At 39.5% G+C, this 19,803-nt stretch overlaps 1 protein-coding gene across 1 annotated transcript; it reads left to right on the forward strand.

The window, feature by feature from the left end:
• Positions 1 to 2,742: 2,742 nt before the first annotated feature.
• Positions 2,743 to 4,199, forward strand: LOC124920801 (homeobox-leucine zipper protein ATHB-13-like). Its single transcript, XM_047461364.1, has 3 exons — positions 2,743 to 2,993; positions 3,070 to 3,464; positions 3,542 to 4,199. The coding sequence occupies exons 1-3, from the start codon at positions 2,855 to 2,857 to the stop codon at positions 3,920 to 3,922; spliced, it is 915 nt and encodes a 304-aa protein (XP_047317320.1). The 5' UTR covers positions 2,743 to 2,854; the 3' UTR covers positions 3,923 to 4,199.
• The last annotated feature ends 15,604 nt before the right edge of the window (positions 4,200 to 19,803 follow it).

Genomic DNA, 19,803 nt, shown 5'->3' on the forward strand with positions numbered 1-19,803 from the left:
ATATTCTTTATCTACATTTATTTTTAAAATAATTAATAAAGAAATTGTGATTCCTGTCATAGTGTCAAATTAACATGTACATTAGCTACACTGATTTTATTTTTATATAAAAAGTAGGAAAATATAAAACTCCTATGAAATCATGTATAACTAAATAACATGTTTGATTAAAAATTTATATGAAGTATTTCACAATAATGAGTATGTGAGGACATTTCAAAAGAAATATTAAAAGATATGGCTATTATTTATTAAATTTAAGTCCAAAAATTAAAGAACAAAAAATGTTTTTATCCAAAGATTGGGAAAGGGGATGTGAAAGGGATGGGAGAGCCTGTTGGTGGGGGATATGTGGGTCCCAAACCCTAGATTCCTGCCACAATTGTCAACAGTGTTTGTTTTCTCTCATATCTTTCACAACACATTTAACAAACTTTAGACTTTGTTTGGTTTTTAGAGTAATACAATTTATAAATATTTTTATCATAAAAAGTTCTAAAGAAAAAAAATTTACATATCACTCTGATATGTTATTTCTTCAATGTGACGAAGTTAATAACTTTAAGATATTTTAGTGACAAAAGATTCTTATAAGTAAATGTTTTGCATTAAAGTTTGATTCAATGATAGTTTAATATTTAAGTTCCTCAAGAAATTATTGGAAGACTGAGTAAAATATATATCTTAAGTATATGTGGTAAGAGTCGGTGTCTAAGAAAAAGAAAAAAGTTACAAGTATGATTTTCAGTTAAAACGTTTCAAGTTGAAGTAAAAGTCGTTAATTTGAGTTACGCTAATTTTCTAATTAAAATATAAATAATAAGCATATGTTAATTGGTAAACAATAAGGATAATTTATTAATTATATTGATGAAAAGTATTTAATGAATTCAAAAGATTCATTTTGATTATTTGTTCAGTAGAGGGTTTATCCATTGTATTCAATAAAGGAGACCAAATTAAGTAAGCCTTGAGTAAGAAGTTTAGGTGGCATCACTTTTCTTTGGTAGTGTTTAAGAAGTAAGCAACAAAATAAGTTGAAAATACCTTAAATTAATGAGTATTAAAGGATGCAAATTCTATTCTGATAAAGATGTTAAGTAAAACCTCAATATAAAATATCATACTATCAATGCTATATTTATAAATTATAGGAGGGAAAACAGGAAGGGGAACATAGGAGAGGTAACAATGTCAACACGGGTGTGAATAATCGATTCTCAAATTGAATATGAATAATTTCAATAATCTTGATGCTCGAGAATTAAAGACTTTGTTCATTCTTGTCGTGGTTAATATAAACTGGACTATTTTTTTTTTAATAAATATAACATTTATGTTTATCGTGAGTTAGTGTACTATTGATTGGTCGCTGTTAAATTCTCACTATATATGTCTTTTCGCATAACAATATTCTCCTTTATTATGGTCTATATAAAAGGAACACAATAAAATGTATCATTAAGGTGTCTTTTATCATTTGGTCCATATAGACCAGCGCAATATGGTATATATGTTTCAAGAGATAGTTTACTAGCTTAAACATCATCTTGACAAGCGCAAAATAGACAATGTTGGCACAAAAGGTCTTCATGTCAAACTCTAAGATTATACTGAATTTTACATCCTCTTACAATAAACAATGAATGCGTTATTGTGTATTGAGTCTCACCTCCAATTTCTTTTTCACCGAGTTTTGATCACGTATGAAATTATTTTCTTTAAAATAATAATAATCCTTAATTTTTCATAAGAAAAAAAATCAATGAATTTTAAAATTTTTCTAAAAAAAATAAAACAAGGCTATGATCTACTCTAAAACATATTAAGGATAACCAATATTATGTAAAATTGATTTGGCCTAATTGTTACTTATTTATAAGATATCTAATTGGTTATGTTTGTGAAAATCTTAATGAAATTAATTTTTGTGAAAAGTAAGTTTTATTTCAAACAAATTAAAATTACACTCTAATCTTGATTATTATATATTCATAAATTCATAAAATAATCTAAATAATTATCTAAAAAATAATTTATACCCAATACACTTTTCAATGGAATGATACTTACATAAAACATTATATTATAAATAAGCTCAAATTGTGTATATTGTTTATATGATTAAATTGTACTTATAAACTAGCCAGGTATTCCTTTACTTATAACATAATCACATGATCTACTACTAAGAATAGGAGAAACATTGGTATTGCTTAATTGGAAGGTGGGGGCAAGAAGAGTTATTTTTTTAGTGAATCAAAGATTGATTAATGCAAACATTTATTTTGAATTTTGTGTAATATATGTAATTAATAATTCAAACTCTTTTTTATTGACATTGTTTTTAGTTTTGTGCAACTTTAGTCATGTTTAAATCAATTGTGTGTTGAAAATGTGTTAACATACACTTGTTTATTTAATAACTACCAATATTTTTACCCCACATGGGTATGATAGTTTTACCTAGGATAAAAAAGATTCTATGCATAATTAAGTTAATTATTTTAATCTTTTATGGATGGGTTAAAAGAGATAAATCAGCCAAAGGTATGGTACAATAGGAAACCCCTCTTGCAATGGAAATCCTTTGGACTGTTGAGATTTAAAAAGCTGTCAATGATACAGTAATTGATGCATCCCCTTTCCAATTAAAGTAAATCACATTTCATTTTAATTTTTAAAATTTTTAAATTTTATCTTGAAATATTGGATATATTAACCCTCCCCCTCTCCTCCCCTCATTCTGGAAGCACCTTTCTCTCTCCTTTCTCCATTGACATAAATAATAATATGATCCTGAGATCTGTTAATGGATTAATGATGGAAATTTAGTTTCAGCTATAGCTAGGTCATGACTTGCAGTACTACAGAAATGGCCTTCTTCCCTGCCAACTTCTTGATGCAAGTCTCTCATGATCAAGATCAAGACAATCATCATCATAATCATCCCTCTTCTCTCTCTTCAATTCTCCCACCTCAAGAATTTCACGGTACTCTCTCTCTCTCTCTACTTCTTGATTTCTTTCTTTCATATTTGTTTTAAATGAGATTTAAATTTGATCTCAGGAGTGGCTTCCCTGTTAGGGAAGAGATCGATGTCGTTTGGGGGAGGTATGAACGAAACCCAGTTCGATAACCAGGAGATGAACGGAGAACAAGATGAACTATCCGACGATGAATCACAACCTGGAGAGAAAAAGAGGCGTTTAAACATGGAACAAGTGAAAACCCTAGAGAAGAACTTTGAATTGGGGAATAAACTCGAACCGGAGAGAAAAATGCAGTTGGCCAGAGCACTCGGACTTCAGCCACGTCAAATCGCCATTTGGTTTCAAAACAGAAGGGCGAGGTGGAAGACAAAGCAATTGGAGAAAGATTATGAAATTCTCAAGAAACAATTTGATACCCTTAAGGCTGATAATGATGTTTTACAAACCCACAATCACAAACTTCATGCCGAGGTAATTCATTGTTCAGATCCAGCTTTATTTTCAATTTCGTTTTCAAAGATTGAATCTTTTTTTGGTCATGTTTACAGTTATTGTCATTAAAGGGAAGAGAACCGACAGAGTCCATAAACCTTAATAAAGAGACTGAAGGGTCGTGTAGTAACAGGAGTGAGAACAGCTCAGACGTGAAACTCGATATAATCTCAAGGCCACCGGTCCAGACGGCACCGGCGCCGCCGCCGCCGGAAAACAGTTGCAGGCCAGTCTTCCCGGCGCCGCCAACTGTAGCCCATCAACTCTTCATCAACAACTCCTCCTCCGCCGCAAGATCGGATCTTCAATGGCAGAAGCTTGCATCTGTTACTAATAATGATCAATCTGTTAAAGAAGAAAGCTTTTGCAACATGTTCAATGGAATTGATGATCAGCCAGGATTCTGGCCTTGGTTGGAACAGCAGCAATTCAACTGAATTATAATAATATTATAATTAATTAATGAAAAAAAAACTGAATTTCAGGATGAAGAGGAATCAGCAATCTTTGAAGCAGTTAAATTTTACTTGAATGAATGAATTTTACTGTTTTGGGTAAATAGATTTTTAGAAAAATCATATATGACTGGCCGGGGGATCAATTTGTTGAATTTTTATTCACGTGGGATTTTCCAGATTTTATTTCTTGTATAAATAAATTGAAAAGGGCAAAGTTACATGCCTTTTAATTTTATAACACCCAATTTTTATTTTACTCTTTTTAACCTTATAAAGACATGTTTGGTTTTCCAAGGTGAACAATCTATTACATTTTCTGGCTTATTTATTCTCGTGTTAATCTTATATACATATGTTAAAACCTAAATTAATTTCAAAGAATTTGAATTCCAAACAAGTCCTTAGGCTGGTAAAAATCATAGGCACAGAAAACTATGAAATCCATAATTGAACTTTATAGTATATTCTACGTCGGCTCTGCCAATTGAATTTTTTAAACATTAGTTTAACATCAGTATTAATAATATTATCATACCATTTTATAATATAATAAATATGATAATGTATGGGTTGTTTGATTCACGTTATTTTTTTTTATCACTATATAATATAGTGTGTTTCATAAAATTTATTAGCATGATGTATGATGTGTTTGATATGTTTAATTATTTATTCTATTTTTTTTAACTTATTTATCAGAATAATAAAGCCATTTAAATTAACTTATTTATAATAATGTATTCATCCAAAATATTATAACAATTTATTCACAATGAATAAGTTAATTAAATCAATGAGCACCTATTAAGTCATATGGATACATTTAAATTTGACAGTTTTCATTGCATCAAGATAAATCAAATAAGTCACAACTACTTAGTAATAAGTCATATATTAATTTTAGTTAGTAAATAGAATCAAACTTATATGAAACGTTTAACGAATATAAGTTCAATAATTTAAAGTAAATACGAATAATAAGCTATAACGATTAAGTGTATATAATATACTTATAGTTAGCAATTCAAATAAACTAAATTATTTCAATGAATAAAATGAATCAAATTAGCTCAACTTTTTCCATTGCTAAATTTTATTTTTATTTTTCTAATTAAATGTGATATTTAAGGAATTTTTGTATTGCATAACTATGGATTTTTTTGTCAGTAAGATTTATGATTTTGAGTTTAAGCGGATTAAATTATAATGATTAGCCACAAAAGAATCAATGAAATTAGTAGGAACACTTAGAAAAATAAAGTAAAGTGGCAAAAAATCAATGTTCGAAAATTGATTATCGTAAATTAACTATGTAAACTAGGATTGAGTTAGGACTGGGAGAAATAACATAGACCACCATCTTCCACCTTGAGAGGCTTCCATTTGAGTGTGTTTTCTAGACAAATTGTTTTTAATATATGTTTAATGCATATTGTATTTATTGTGAGTAATCTATATATATATATATAAATGATGCTTAATTTTTAAAGTGTCCGGATTGCCGGGTCGAGAGCTGTGGTTAATTAGGATACTTGGGTCGGATTGTGAGTTGACCATGTTTCGAACTTGTAACCTAACAAAACAAGTACAACTCTTTAACCAATTAGGCTACAAAGACTTTATATTTTAAAATCAACACCAAATTTCATACACGCGGGACGTTTTAATATTAATATAAGTTCAACTTTTTAACTAACTAATATATATATATATATATATATATTTTTAAAGTGTCCGGATTGCCGGGTCGAGAGTTGTGGTTAATTTGGATACTTGGGTCTAAAATTCGACCCGTGCGGCACTAAGCTAAATCGACCCTGATTCTAGCTTAGAAAGCCTTTCTAAACACAATGCAAGAAGAACTCAAACGCAAGAAAGAACTTAGAGAGAGAAAACTCTTGAGAATAAGAATATATTGAAAGAATGCTTGATAATTACAATGGAATACCTTCAAGGTATTTATAGGACTTACACGTATTAAATTAGGAATTACGTCTAATTATAATTTAATTACACTAATTTAGGATATTCCTTCCATATCAAGAATATCCTTACCTAATTTAGAATATCCCTTATAATCTCTTCCTTAATTAGAATATATATATGTTAGATAAAAGATAAAGACTCTTCCAAAACTTCTCTCTCAAAATTTTTCGAAAAATTCTATAAGTCTTTTTCAAAAACCGGCCAAACAAAACAACCGGCCTACGGTTGCAAACTTACATGATTTTGATAATTTTAAATAAAATAATCAAAAAGGGAGAAATTGTTAGATAAATTCAGACCGGTTCAAATAAACCTAACTTAAACAAACCTTCCATGTAGGAACAAGGAACCGGACCGGATGAACAAGAGAACCAACTGAAGAAACCGAACCGGTCAAGCTACCAAACCGATCAAGAGTATTCGGAACGTGACCGCACAAAGGAAGGATCGGCCAAAGCTTAAAACCAGATTCATCAAACAGCCGATCATCCATAAGAGAGATAACCGGAAGAAGTCCGGTCACTTCACTACCAAAAGACATTCGGCCAAGTCAAGCGGCCGACCAGTACAAGAAGACAATTTGGGTATCTGTTGAGAATGATACCAAAGGAACAGACTGAATACTTCCATATCCATGCAAGTCTGAGAAAAGACTGTAGGCTGCAGAAAACAGTACTACCGGATCCTTCTACTTCGGGATAAGCCAGAAAGGAAATCTTCAAAGTACAGACAACTGTCCAAACAGACAGTGTCTACATCAAGTAAAAGACAAACCCGGCAGGTTTACCTTACAGACCGGCAGGTCTGAGACAGGATACCAGGTCTGAGATTGACCATCAGGTCTGAGGAGACGACCGCAGGTCTGAGACACTGAATCACTGCACCTCTGATCAGCCAATCAGATTCAAGGCAGTGAAATATGACCGTTGGCATATTTCACCTATAAAAGGAGGCAGTTGCAGAAGAGTAAATGCGGGACATCAAGAGAGACATACATTGGGATAACGAAAGCTAAGAGCATTTACTACAAGTGATAACAGTGTGCTATTCTAGAAAGCCTAAGTGTTGAAAGTTAAAGTGTGTTCTACAATTTCGGTGTAAATTGTAAGAGTATTATCGAGCAGAAAATAAGTCTCGATCGGCTTGTACTTGTATTCCTTAGTGAATATCCTTCTCGCGGTTTCGAGAGGAAGGGGTGACGTAGGAGTTTTATCTCCGAACATCCATAAAATCTGTTGTGTTATTTACTTTCTGCAGGCTTCATTATATAACCGACTAACTTAACCATACCGCTCCAAACCGACTCTATACTAACCATACCGAATATCCAGATTACCGAAACCGACCCACCATCTCCAAATCTTCATCATCCGAAACCGACCGTGCCTATCATACAAGTGTACCGCTTCAACCTGAAAGCAAACCTCTTCCGCGCTTGAACCTAGTTCAAGGGTTTGTGACAGGTTGTGTAGTATTGAAACCCCGGTGTTAATCTCTAATCGGATTAACCACCACCCTACGAGTGAGAACCGCTAACCGGTCCAACCCCCGGTCCACCAGCGGCGACCTAGATCCTAACAATTGGTATCAGAGCAGTTTGTTTCAATACTCAAGCAAACATGTATCAGGATAGGCCTCCAATGCTAGAAGGTGATGACTTTGTCAACTGGAAGGCACGCATGCACCTGCACCTAGTCACCTTGGATGATGAAATGGAATCCATTCTAACCGAAGGACCGATATTCATTGATAAAGATAGAAAAGAATGGACAGCTGAAGATAGGAGAAGGAACAATCTGGACAACCATGCAAGAAACCGGATCTCCAACAGCGTAGACAGAAACACTTATTGCAAGATCAGAGATTGCAAGACCGCGAAGGAGACATGGAACACGGTCATCCAAATCTTTGAAGGAAATGAAAGAACAAGGGAGAACAAAATAATGATGGCCACACAGAAGTTCGAAAGTATCAAAATGAAACCAGGAGAAACTATGAAGGAATACAATGACCGGTTCACTGGTGTGTTAGATGAACTAGCAACTCTGGGCAAGAAGTATGAGAGCAAAGAGGTAGTTATGAAAGCTTTGAGATCTCTCCCAAGTGCTTGGGATATTAAGACAATGGTAATGAGGGAATCAAAGAGCCTACGTAAGATGAAACTATACGATGTATTCGAAGATTTAAAGGCATACGAGTTCGAAATGAAATCGAGAACCGAAGAGGAAGTTTCGGCCTCAACATCAACCAGAGCACTAATCACATCTACAGAACCGGCTGTACCTGCTCCTGTACCTACACCTGCACCGATACCGGTTCCTGCACCCGCACCTATCAGAACAGCCGAACAGTTTACTGAGGATGCCATGGCCATGCTCGCACAAAAGTTTGGGAGGTTCATGAAAAGGAGCCAACCGACAAACAACTACTATGGTGACAAATCCAATGTAAGATGCTACAACTGTAACTGTTTGGGACACTTTAAGTGGGAATGCAGGAAACCAAGAAGGGATACCCAGAAACCGGACTATCAAAATGACAGAAACAATTATCAACAAACCGGTGAAGGAAGTGAGGTACCGAAAGCACTAATAGCCGACGATGGAGGAAGTCTATGGGCTCGCAGTGACAGTGACGATGAACTCACGTGCCTCATGGCCAATGAGGAACAGGTATTTGACTCTCCCTATGATGAATTTACTAAAGACGAGCTATATGAAGCATTAAATGACATGGTAGAAGAATATAAGAACCTATTGACCATGTTACCTAAACACCTCAACATCAAGACCGATCCCATAGTACCTATCCCAATAGAACCAGAGGTACCCATCATAACCGAACCGGAAGTCATACAATCTGATGATACCCACACCCTAGAAACCGAGTTAGATCCTAAGATCGAACAACCTAGTGAACCGACTAGAGAACTAACCAAGGAAGAGAATGCCCGATTTCAATATACGATGGACGCCTATAAGAGATCTAGCGATATAGTAAAGAATATGAATAAACACTATAGGCATCCTCGTTGTAAGCGTGGTCTAGGATACACAGGGAATAGCTCCAAAGACCGAAAACCCATAGAGAAAGCAAGGCTTACAAAAGGAAATCTCCCCTTTATAAAATTTCTTAAGAGCACCTGGACAGCCGAAGAAGAGGAAACCGCATATTATAGGGAAGAGAAGCTAAAATACGATTATGTTGGTCCAACCGATTCATGGCTTGACCTTGAGAAAAGAAAAGCCGAAATTCTCAAATATAAGAAAGACTTTCCTGAACCACGTAGGTCAAACTATAGATCACCGAACCAAAGACCACCACCATTTAGGACATTTGAAGGAAAGCCGAAATACACCAGACCAAGTGTCAAAAGGACAGTTAAAACCCTAGCAAAGAAGACCGTCCGGTTTATCAAGGTTTGGGTACCTAAGGGACTAATCGCACGTGGACCCAAGTAAATGTGGGTACCAAACAGTTGTAAATATGTACATTTTGCAGGATCCAAAGAAACGACTAGGAAACTCCGAATGGTTCTTGGACAGCGGTTGCTCCAGGCACATGACCGGAAATAGCAATTTGCTAATCGACATCAGATCAGTAACCGGTGCTCTAATTACCTTCGGTGACAACTCAAAAGGTAAAACTGTGGGAAAGGGTAAGATTGTCCATGGTAATCTAACTATTGATAATGTACTTCTAGTTGAAAACCTACGTTTTAATCTACTTAGTATTAGTCAGATGTGTGATGCCGGATACACGGTAGAATTCCTTAAACATGCATGCTTAGTTAAGGACTCTCAAGGTATTGTACTACTAACCGGAAATAGGATAGGTAACATCTATAAGGTAGACTGGAAAACAAGAATAGAATATCCTATATGCATGATAGCTAAGACTGATCAAACCTGGCTATGGCACAAAAGACTAAACCATCTAAACATGAAAACCTTAAACTACATTCGTGGTAAAAAAAAAACTAGTTGAAGGTATTCCTGATATAGTATTTAACCAGGATAAGGTCTGTTCAGCATGCCAAATGGGTAAACAAACTAGGTCATCTTTTAAGAGTAATGGAAATATTCAATCAAGCCGATGCCTAGATCTTCTTCACATGGATTTATTTGGACCGATTCAGGTCATTAGCCTAGGCGGTATGCTTTACACCATGGTAGTTATTGATGATTATTCTAGATATACATGGGTAATATTTCTACCATCTAAACGTAAAACTGTATCAAACCTGATCACACTTCTTAAGCGGCTGCAAAATGAAAAATCAACTCGTATCAATAGCATTCGAAGTGATCGAGGTACCGAATTCACTAATAGTACATTGACTGCATATCTTGATGAATCCGGCATTAGACACAAGTTGTCTAGTGCTAGGACTCCTCAACAAAATGGCCTGGCCGAGAGAAGAAACCGGACTCTCAAGGAAGCCGCACGGTCCATGATAGCCGACTCCGGCATTGCTCAGAAATTTTGGGCTGAGGCTATCAACACTGCATGCCATACACAAAATCGGTCTCTGATAAACAGATTTCACAACAAAACACCATATGAGGTTTATTTTAACAGAGTTCCCAAACTCAAGTATCTTAGGATTTTCGGTTATAAATGTTACATTCTTATAAATGGAAAAACCCAACTCACCGCTTTTGATGTAAAGACCGATACCGGCATTATGTTAGGATATTCGTCAGTAAGTAAAGCATATAGAGTATATAATAATAGAACTGCAACCATGGAGGAAACAATTCACGTTGTTTTCGATGAATCGGTTGAAAGCAATACTGCTTCATGCTTTGATCTACACAACAGACTGGAAAATAACGATATTCATTCTGATAGTGAAGATGAGACTCCGGTTTTCAGGCGGTTTGTCCATGACCAAATGGGTATCATTGATACTCAGCCGGATCAAGCTGTTCCACAACAGGAAGCTGACACTTCGGTCCAATCCGAGGGAGTCGGTCGGTCTGACAATCTCGTTCAGCCTACCGACAAGTCTAGCCTTGATCAAACAAACGGTAACTTGGTAGACACTCCTGAACTAAATCTCAGAAGAAACAGTAAACATCCTCCTGAGCAAATTATAGGTGACCCTTCAGAACCTGTTCGAACTAGGAGTCAACTTTTGGAAGGATATTTTAACTCTGCTTTCATATCCCAGATTGAACCGAAAAGAATAGATGAAGCATTGTCAGATCCGGATTGGATCTTGGGAATGCAAGAAGAGCTAAACCAGTTCGAGAGTAGTAAAGTCTGGTACTTAGTTCCCAGACCGAAAGATCAATCGGTCATAAGAACAAGATGGGTATTCAGAAACAAACTCAATGAGGACGGTTTGGTCACGAGGAACAAAGCCAGATTAGTGGCTCAAGGTTACAAACAGGAAGAAGGCATTGACTTTGAAGAGTCATTTGCTCCTGTAGCCAGAATTGAAGCCATTAGGATCTTTTTAGCTTTTGCGGCTTTCAAAAACTTTAAGGTTTTCCAAATGGATGTTAAAAGTGCATTTCTGAACGGTGATCTACGTGAAGAAGTGTACGTTGAACAACCACCCGGTTTCAAAAATGCTGCATTTCCAAATCATGTATACCGGCTAAACAAAGCTTTATACGGTCTAAAGCAAGCACCTAGAGCCTGGTATGATACGCTAACCGCATTTCTATTAGAGCATGATTTCACCATCGGTTCGATGGATAAAACCTTGTTTAAGTTTGAAAAGAAGGAACATATCCTACTTGTTCAAATTTATGTAGATGACATTATTTTCGGTTCCACCGATCCAAAGCTTTGTGACAAGTTCTCAAAAATGATGACTGACAAATTTGAAATGAGTATGATGGGAGAATTAAGTTTCTTCCTAGGTCTTCAGGTTAAACAACTCAAGGAAGGAACATTCATCAGTCAACCTAAATATACCAAGGAGCTACTAAAGAAATTCGGTATGGACACATGCTCCTCGGCGGCCACTCCAATGAGCTCATCCATTAAACTGGACAGAGATGATGAAGGCCAATCAGTAGATCAGATTGCATACCGGGGCATGATCGGTTCCCTATTGTATCTGACAGCAAGTAGACCGGACATCATGTTTGCAGTTGGTGTGTGTGGAAGATTCCAAGCAAATCCAAAGCAATCCCATTACACAGCCGCAAAGAGGATACTGAAGTATCTAAAAGGCACTCCTGATGTCGGTCTGTGGTACCCAAAAGACTCATCCTTTAATCTAACAAGCTACTCAGACGCAGATTATGCAGGATGCAAGATCGACAGGAAAAGCACCAGTGGAACATGTCAGTTCCTAGGTGACCGACTGGTGTCATGGCACAGCAAGAAACAGACATCGGTGGCTACGTCAACCGCGGAGGCTGAATACCTGGCGGCCGGAAGCTGCTGCTCTCAACTCCTCTGGATCCAACAGCAGCTGAAGGACTTCGGTATCATAGCCGAAGAGTCGCCGATCTTCTGTGACAACACAAGTGCCATTGCGATTACCTACAACCCGGTTCTCCACTCCAGGACCAAGCACATCGACATAAGGCATCATTTCATCCGAGAGCATGTCACGCTGAAGCATATCCGGCTGGAATACGTTCCGACCGATCAACAAGTAGGCGATATCTTCACAAAGCCGCTACAGGAAGCTAAGTTTTCTCAATTCAGGCTTACTCTCGGCTTAACCGACATTAGCCAAATCCTTCCAAAGGATGCTTAAAGGGAAACCAGTTCAGACAGACCGGTAACTCTTCCTAAGATGTCGAACTTCGAATCTTCGGGGTGTTTGTGGAAGAACCACCCAGCTCATCAGATAGAGTAAACCGACCGGCTACTTGGTGCATGCACCAAATAACCGCATCGGGATGAACAACTGATGTCTGACCGGTTCGGAAACAGGCTACCCTAGATTATTTGAATTTTAAACAGAAGAGGAATAGTTATCAGAGGTTAAGGACATCTGCTCTGCAACATTGCCCTTTCCAAGTAAAACAGGTCGCGCCTAAAAAGACGTGAAGATCTTTTGATATCTTTCACAGTTCAGGCCTATGACCGACACCTAGAACTATAAACCTGCCTATTTTATGCAAAGTTTCTTATCCTGCGGTTAATACATATCATCTCATTTAATGTCCGGATAATAGGTTAGCCCCAAAACCAGTATTTAAAGGAAGCACTCACTCCCCAAAACACTCAAAACACTCTCTCTATCACTAAGGCAAAAAAAAAAATGTCTCAGTTCACAAACATTCTTCAGGTTGATTTTGAATCGTGTTCCAGTACCGATCATTACGACATCTATAAAATGATAAAATCCTTGGAGGATACCGGCCTCCAATACTTTCTTGATGATAAACTCACCATTTATCCTAGGTCTGTTCTGGAGTTTTTCCAAAATGCCAGAGTGTTCAGAGGAACACCACACTTTGACACCCACATTCAATCTAAAGTGGGGGGTATTCTCTTTGACTTCACCGAGCAAGACTTCGCCCGGTGCTTCAGCTTGCCCAAACAAGGGCTAACAGACCTCAATCCCCCGGCCAACTTAAAGGCCGAGGACTCACACAATCTAGCCCGGTCGGATGAGCCGGTGGATGACCACGGCAGCAAGGCCAACTTGAGAGCTGAATATCAGCTACTCAACGATGTAATAAGAAGGGGCATCTTAGGAAAAGATGTCACTAATACTTACTACGTGGCGGCCTTCAACATGATGGCGGCCATTGTCACTGGTGCGCCGGTGAACTGGTCTAGAGTGCTGTTTGACGTCCTTATTTGGATAATCGGCACCCGGTCAGTGGCCCTCATCCCCCAAGTAAGCCGCCTTCTTGAGGAGCTTGGCGTCCCGACCTGTCCCGGCGAAGGTCTAAACCATGCTCAGGTGCTCACAAGGGAAGCAACTGATTCATTCTATGAACAGTTTGAAAGAGAATGGAGGAGGAGAAACTTCAATCCCCCTCGTGATGTTAATTCCCGCACTCGCTAAGTCACTCCTTCTTGCATCCGGTCGTTTTGTAGCATGTACCGGATGTATCCTTAACCAACTCAACTTTGATCATATCGGCTTCATCCATGTCTACTTCGGTTTTACTTATGTTTTTCTTAACTTTATCATTTCTGTATGTCATTTTCGGCATTGTCGCTACCATTCTCGGTCTCTATCTAATCAATATCGGTTATGTGTTAAATGCATTTAATGAGATAATCCCCATTAATGAGATAACCCCCAACCACCCGCACATTTAATTTCCAACTAATCTGGTCACTTCTCAACTAACACTTACCTCGAGCCTCGCAATCTGCCGCTTCCCCATGCATCTTGAAAAGGGAAAGATTCTCTTCCTTAATAAAACAAAACTGACCATCAATGCTCAGATTTTCCCTCCAACACCGATCCTATATAAGGAGCCATCCTCCTCCCATTATATCACATCCAAAAGTACAAAATCACTTGTATTCTTCTTGAATCTCTCTCTCAATACCATAATCATGCCGAGCCGAACTTTGGGAAACTTTCTAAGCATCGATTTCAACTCATGTATGGCAGAATGGGACTATGACCATCCAAAGAAAAACATGTTTGAATGCCTTATTGATACCGGCCTTCAAAACTTCCTCGAAGAATCCGGTCCTGTACTGATTAAGGATGTCAAGGCATTCTTCAGAAGTGCCTGCATCAGGGGCGACTACATTGTCTCTACGGTAAGGGACCACACCTTCTGGCTTGATGAAGCCGAATTTGCCATCCTTTTCAATCTGCCCAAAGAAGGGTTCTCTGATTTCCCGACTATGGAGGGACTTGATGCATTCTACTATGGATTACTCTGCTCTGCAACCCTTGATCCAGTGGAACCCTATGGGTTAAAAACCCGCCTCTGTCGTAGTGCTCAGCTCCTTCTTGAGATTGTCACTCGGTCCATTCTGTGTCAATCCCCAAATCAGCGGTATTCAAAGAACACCTACAACATCATGACCCACATCTTCCACAAAACGACCATCAATTGGTCAGCGGTCCTCTTTCAAAACTTGAAGAACATGGTGCTGACCAAGAAAGGTCTCGGTTATGCACCTCACATCAGCAAGTTGATTCTCAAGTACCGGCCAGAGTTTGGACCGGGTACACCGGCTTCCCCCTCAAACATTCTTGATGCCGATGCGGTGGAAGAGAAGTTTTCCAGAATGGTGCTTACTTTTTAAGTGCCTATCTTTCGTATCATCCTTTCGGGTTTCTCACTGTACTGTCTCTTGAATAAAATATCGTCTTAGTTTCAATGACCGTTTCTCTTTATTCTTTGCGCATTTATCTAAGTAACCAGTTCACATCTTAAAATAATCTCGTTCTTATCCGGTATCATAAAATCTGATTAAAAACTGTTAACACTTTGATCAATCAAAAATGTCTGCTTGGACTTAGAAACCGCTCAATCATTCGGTTTCAAAGAAACGAATGCGTCATCCATGACATAGGCAAAGGGTTTTGGAGGGAAATCTCCCGCTCAAAGTTGCCGCCCACCCTTTCATACTTAACCGTCCATAGTTTGGCGCACTTTCATCTTGGAGGGAAAATTCCCGCCCATTCATGATGGGACGGTTGGGCTTCCAAACCGTGCCTATAAAAGGGGCCTTCGGTCACTTTTCTTTCATTCTCACGCGATTCACTTTCTCTCTAAGCTTCCTAAACTCTCTGAAGCCGTTTTCTCTCATCTTCAAACTCTTCAACATGGGTCGTGATTCGGTGTTGTTCAAACTCTACTCTCAAGTGGATTTCGAGGAAATCCGGCTGAATGGGACGACCGAGGCGAAGGAAGTTATTGACCGGCTGATTAAAACCGGTCTGGGATATTTCCTCGACGGTCCCCATATTATATACAAGGAAGCGGTCGTAGAATTCTTCGATACCGCAACCATCGCTTACGACAGAATCATTGCAACGGTTTGCGGTTCCCACATCGAGCTCACCGAAGATTTGGTGGCCGAAAGCCTGCGCCTTCCAAGAACCGGTCAGGATGCAACGGTAGAAATAGACCCGGAAATCTTTGAGGCAGCTTGCCACGCTCTGTCAGCATCTAAAGAGCCGATCACAACATCCGGCAGTAAACAAATGTTGAAGCCGAAGTTAATCCCGGCATGTGACATCTTCGCCAGGGCGATACTGGCAAGGGGAGGAAATTTCAGCAACCTCACCAAAGACAAAATCAAAATGATAATCGGTCTGTTGGAAGGAAAAGAGGTTAACTGGGCAAGATCAGTGTTCGGCAACCTCATGGACATGGTGAAACCGGATTCAACCCGGTCGTGGGGATATGCCGTGCCTCTCGGTAAGATATTCCTCCACTTAAAAATCAATCTCGGTCCCGGCACCGTTCTCTCCAAACGATGCCTCATTAGATCAAGGCAGTTCCTTGAAAGAACGCAGCCGGCCTCCAGTGCCACAGGTGGCCGAAAGAAGAAAGTCGCGAAGAAAGATGCCCCGGCCAAAGCAAAGACCGGAGGAAAGGGGAAAGAAAAGATAACCTTCGCAGACCCTCCGCAACAAACAGAAGATGAGGAATGGGCCTCTGAGCATACCGAAACAGAAGGGACCGATAATAGAACGGTCAATGACGATAGTCAGTCGGTTTGGGGCCCAGAGGATGCCGAACCAAACAACAATCCTGAGACCACCGAGGGTGAAGAAGGGATTGGTGAAGAAGCCGATGATAAAGGCTACAACCCGGAGAGGGAGGAGGCCGACGAAGCAGAGGCCGATAGATTAATCCAGAAAATCATTCAGGGCATTAACCAGCGAGCCGACGACGTTGAACATTTATATCTGGAGTGGCATGAGAACCGGTTCAGTACAACATATAGAGAAATGCTACCGGACCTCTCGGGAAAAGAATGCTACGACAGATTGGAGGAAGTGGAGAACCTGATGTTGAGCCTCACAAAATCCAACACAATCCAAGAGGTAGAGAGCCGAACTTGTCTCTTGTTACCGAGGTTCAAACTTCGGAATCTAAGAAAGCGCATCCGGAGAATTAAGAAAGAATTCTACGAGACGGGATCGGTGGATACCGTAGCACCGCGGGTGTTGACAACGCTTGCAAAAGTCAAAATAGAATTACTTCAAGAAATCGAGCGGCTGGAAACAATATGCAGCCGAATGCAAGTACCGGTTTACACTGCTCCGGTAATCGACAGGTTCCCAGCTAACTGTCCAACACCTCCAAGGGAGGTTGAGGTACCGATTTCAGAGATTGAGGCACCAATCTTAGAGGTTGAGGTTCCAAACTTAGAAGTTGCGGTTCCAAACTTGGAAGTTGAGGTACCGAACTTAGAGGGTGCGGCACAATTAGAACCTCCAAATGAAGAGGATGCACCGTTAAATCTCGATGAAAGAGTCGATCCTGATCCCACCGAGCACGCGCCTACCTCACCACCGGAAGTCACCGCCTCAGTCCCTCCTAAAGAATGGATTGATGACAGACTTCAAGAGTTTGAAGCATCAGTTTCGAAGCGGATTGAAGACCGACTTCAAAAGTTTGAGGCATCAATATCGGAGCAGATTGATGACCGCGTACTTGAACACGACGTGTCCAAGTTTCAACCGTTCAAGGATAGATGCAACAACATAATTGATTCGGCCTTGCAGTTCACCGACGTGACAAAGCAGCTTCTGGATCAACATCAAGCACGCCTAGCATAACTCAGCACCGGACTGTGGGAAGAGGCCGGTGAGCGCGAAAAATGTGTTCAACGAACCACAACTCTAGAAGGTATGACCTCGGACTTAAAGAAGGATTTCGAACAGGTCGACACGACAATCGACCGGGTCTCGGTACTGGAAAAGAAAAACGAAGATCTCGTGGCCGAAGTAAAGGCACTCACCGAACAGATGGCCGAAATTCTAAAGGCTAAGGAGAACGCAGATGCCGCGGCCATAGAGGCTGATGCTCTAGTGGCTAAAAGGGTCCAGGATGCGCTGGACGCCGAAGCTAGCAAAAATAAAGAGGCGCCGCGATCGTCTCAACTGACCGAAGCAGAATTAGAGGCCGAAAGAATAAGAAGGGCCGAGATCTTATATCCAGGGTATGCTGCGAAAGTGGCAAGTCAGGCTGCGGAGGATGCCGCACGGTTGGAAAGGGAGGCACGAAGGCTGGAGGGCTACGCAACGGAAAACGAGAAGAAGAAGAAGGCGGCCGCCTCCGCTTCCGCACCGAAGAAGAGACAGAGGCAGGCTCCTAAGAGAGTTCGGATAGTCGAGATGCTCGATGAAATCTCTGAACCGGCTACTACGGGTACTTCGCAGCAAGCCGACCTAGTCGAGGACGAAGTCGAAGAACAACTGCGATCCCGGTCTAAAAGACAACGATCCTCCCAACAGACCAGGCAACCGCAACCGAAGAAAAAGAAGAGTGCCTATGACTTCACAGGCTCTGAATAGGGACTATCCTTCTTTTTCTTATTTGCCTTAGTATTTATATATGCTTTGTCTTTTCCGGTCACCTATAAATATATACAAGTTATTTTTGAATCCGGCCTTATTTTGCATTCCTACTTAATTTTGATAATTTTAAATAAAATAATCAAAAAGGGAGAAATTGTTAGATAAAAGATAAAGACTCTTCCAAAACTTCTCTCTCAAAATTTTTCGAAAAATTCTATAAGTCTTTTTCAAAAACCGGCCAAACAAAACAACCGGCCTACGGTTGCAATCTTACATGATTTTGATAATTTTAAATAAAATAATCAAAAAGGGAGAAATTGTTAGATAAATTCAGACCGGTTCAAATAAACCTAACTTAAACAAACCTTCCATGCAGGAACAAGGAACCGGACCGGATGAACAAGAGAACCAACTGAAGAAACCGAACCGGTCAAGCTACCAAACCGATCAAGAGTATTCAGAACGTGACCGCACAAAGGAAGGATCGGCCAAAGCTTAAAACCAGATTCATCAAACAGCCGATCATCCATAAGAGAGATAACCGGAAGAAGTCCGGTCACTTCACTACCAAAAGACATTCGGCCAAGTCAAGCGGCCGACCAGTACAAGAAGACAATTTGGGTATCTGTTGAGAATGATACCAAAGGAACAGACTGAATACTTCCATATCCATGCAAGTCTGAGAAAAGACTGTAGGCTGCAGAAAACAGTACTACCGGATCCTTCTACTTCGGGATAAGCCAGAAAGGAAATCTTCAAAGTACAGACAACTGTCCAAACAGATAGTGTCTACATCAAGTAAAAGACAAACCCGGCAGGTTTACCTTATAGACCGGCAGGTCTGAGACAGGATACCAGGTCTGAGATTGACCATCAGGTCTGAGGAGACGACCGCAGGTCTGAGACACTGAATCACTGCACCTCTGATCAGCCAATCAGATTCAAGGCAGTGAAATATGACCGTTGGCATATTTCACCTATAAAAGGAGGCAGTTGCAGAAGAGTAAATGCGGGACATCAAGAGAGACATACATTGGGATAACGAAAGCTAAGAGCATTTACTACAAGTGATAACAGTGTGCTATTCTAGAAAGCCTAAGTGTTGAAAGTTAAATTGTGTTCTACAATTTCGGTGTAAATTGTAAGAGTATTATCGAGCAGAAAATAAGTCTCGATCGGCTTGTACTTGTATTCCTTAGTGAATATCCTTCTCGCGGTTTCGAGAGGAAGGGGTGACGTAGGAGTTTTATCTCCGAACATCCATAAAATCTGTTGTGTTATTTACTTTCTGCAGGCTTCATTATATAACCGACTAACTTAACCATACCGCTCCAAACCGACTCTATACTAACCATACCGAATATCCAGATTACCGAAACCGACCCACCATCTCCAAATCTTCATCATCCGAAACCGACCGTGCCTATCATACAAGTGT

The sequence above is a fragment of the Impatiens glandulifera genome, chromosome 1 (assembly GCF_907164915.1).
Source record: "Impatiens glandulifera chromosome 1, dImpGla2.1, whole genome shotgun sequence".
NCBI classification, from domain to species: domain Eukaryota; kingdom Viridiplantae; phylum Streptophyta; class Magnoliopsida; order Ericales; family Balsaminaceae; genus Impatiens; species Impatiens glandulifera.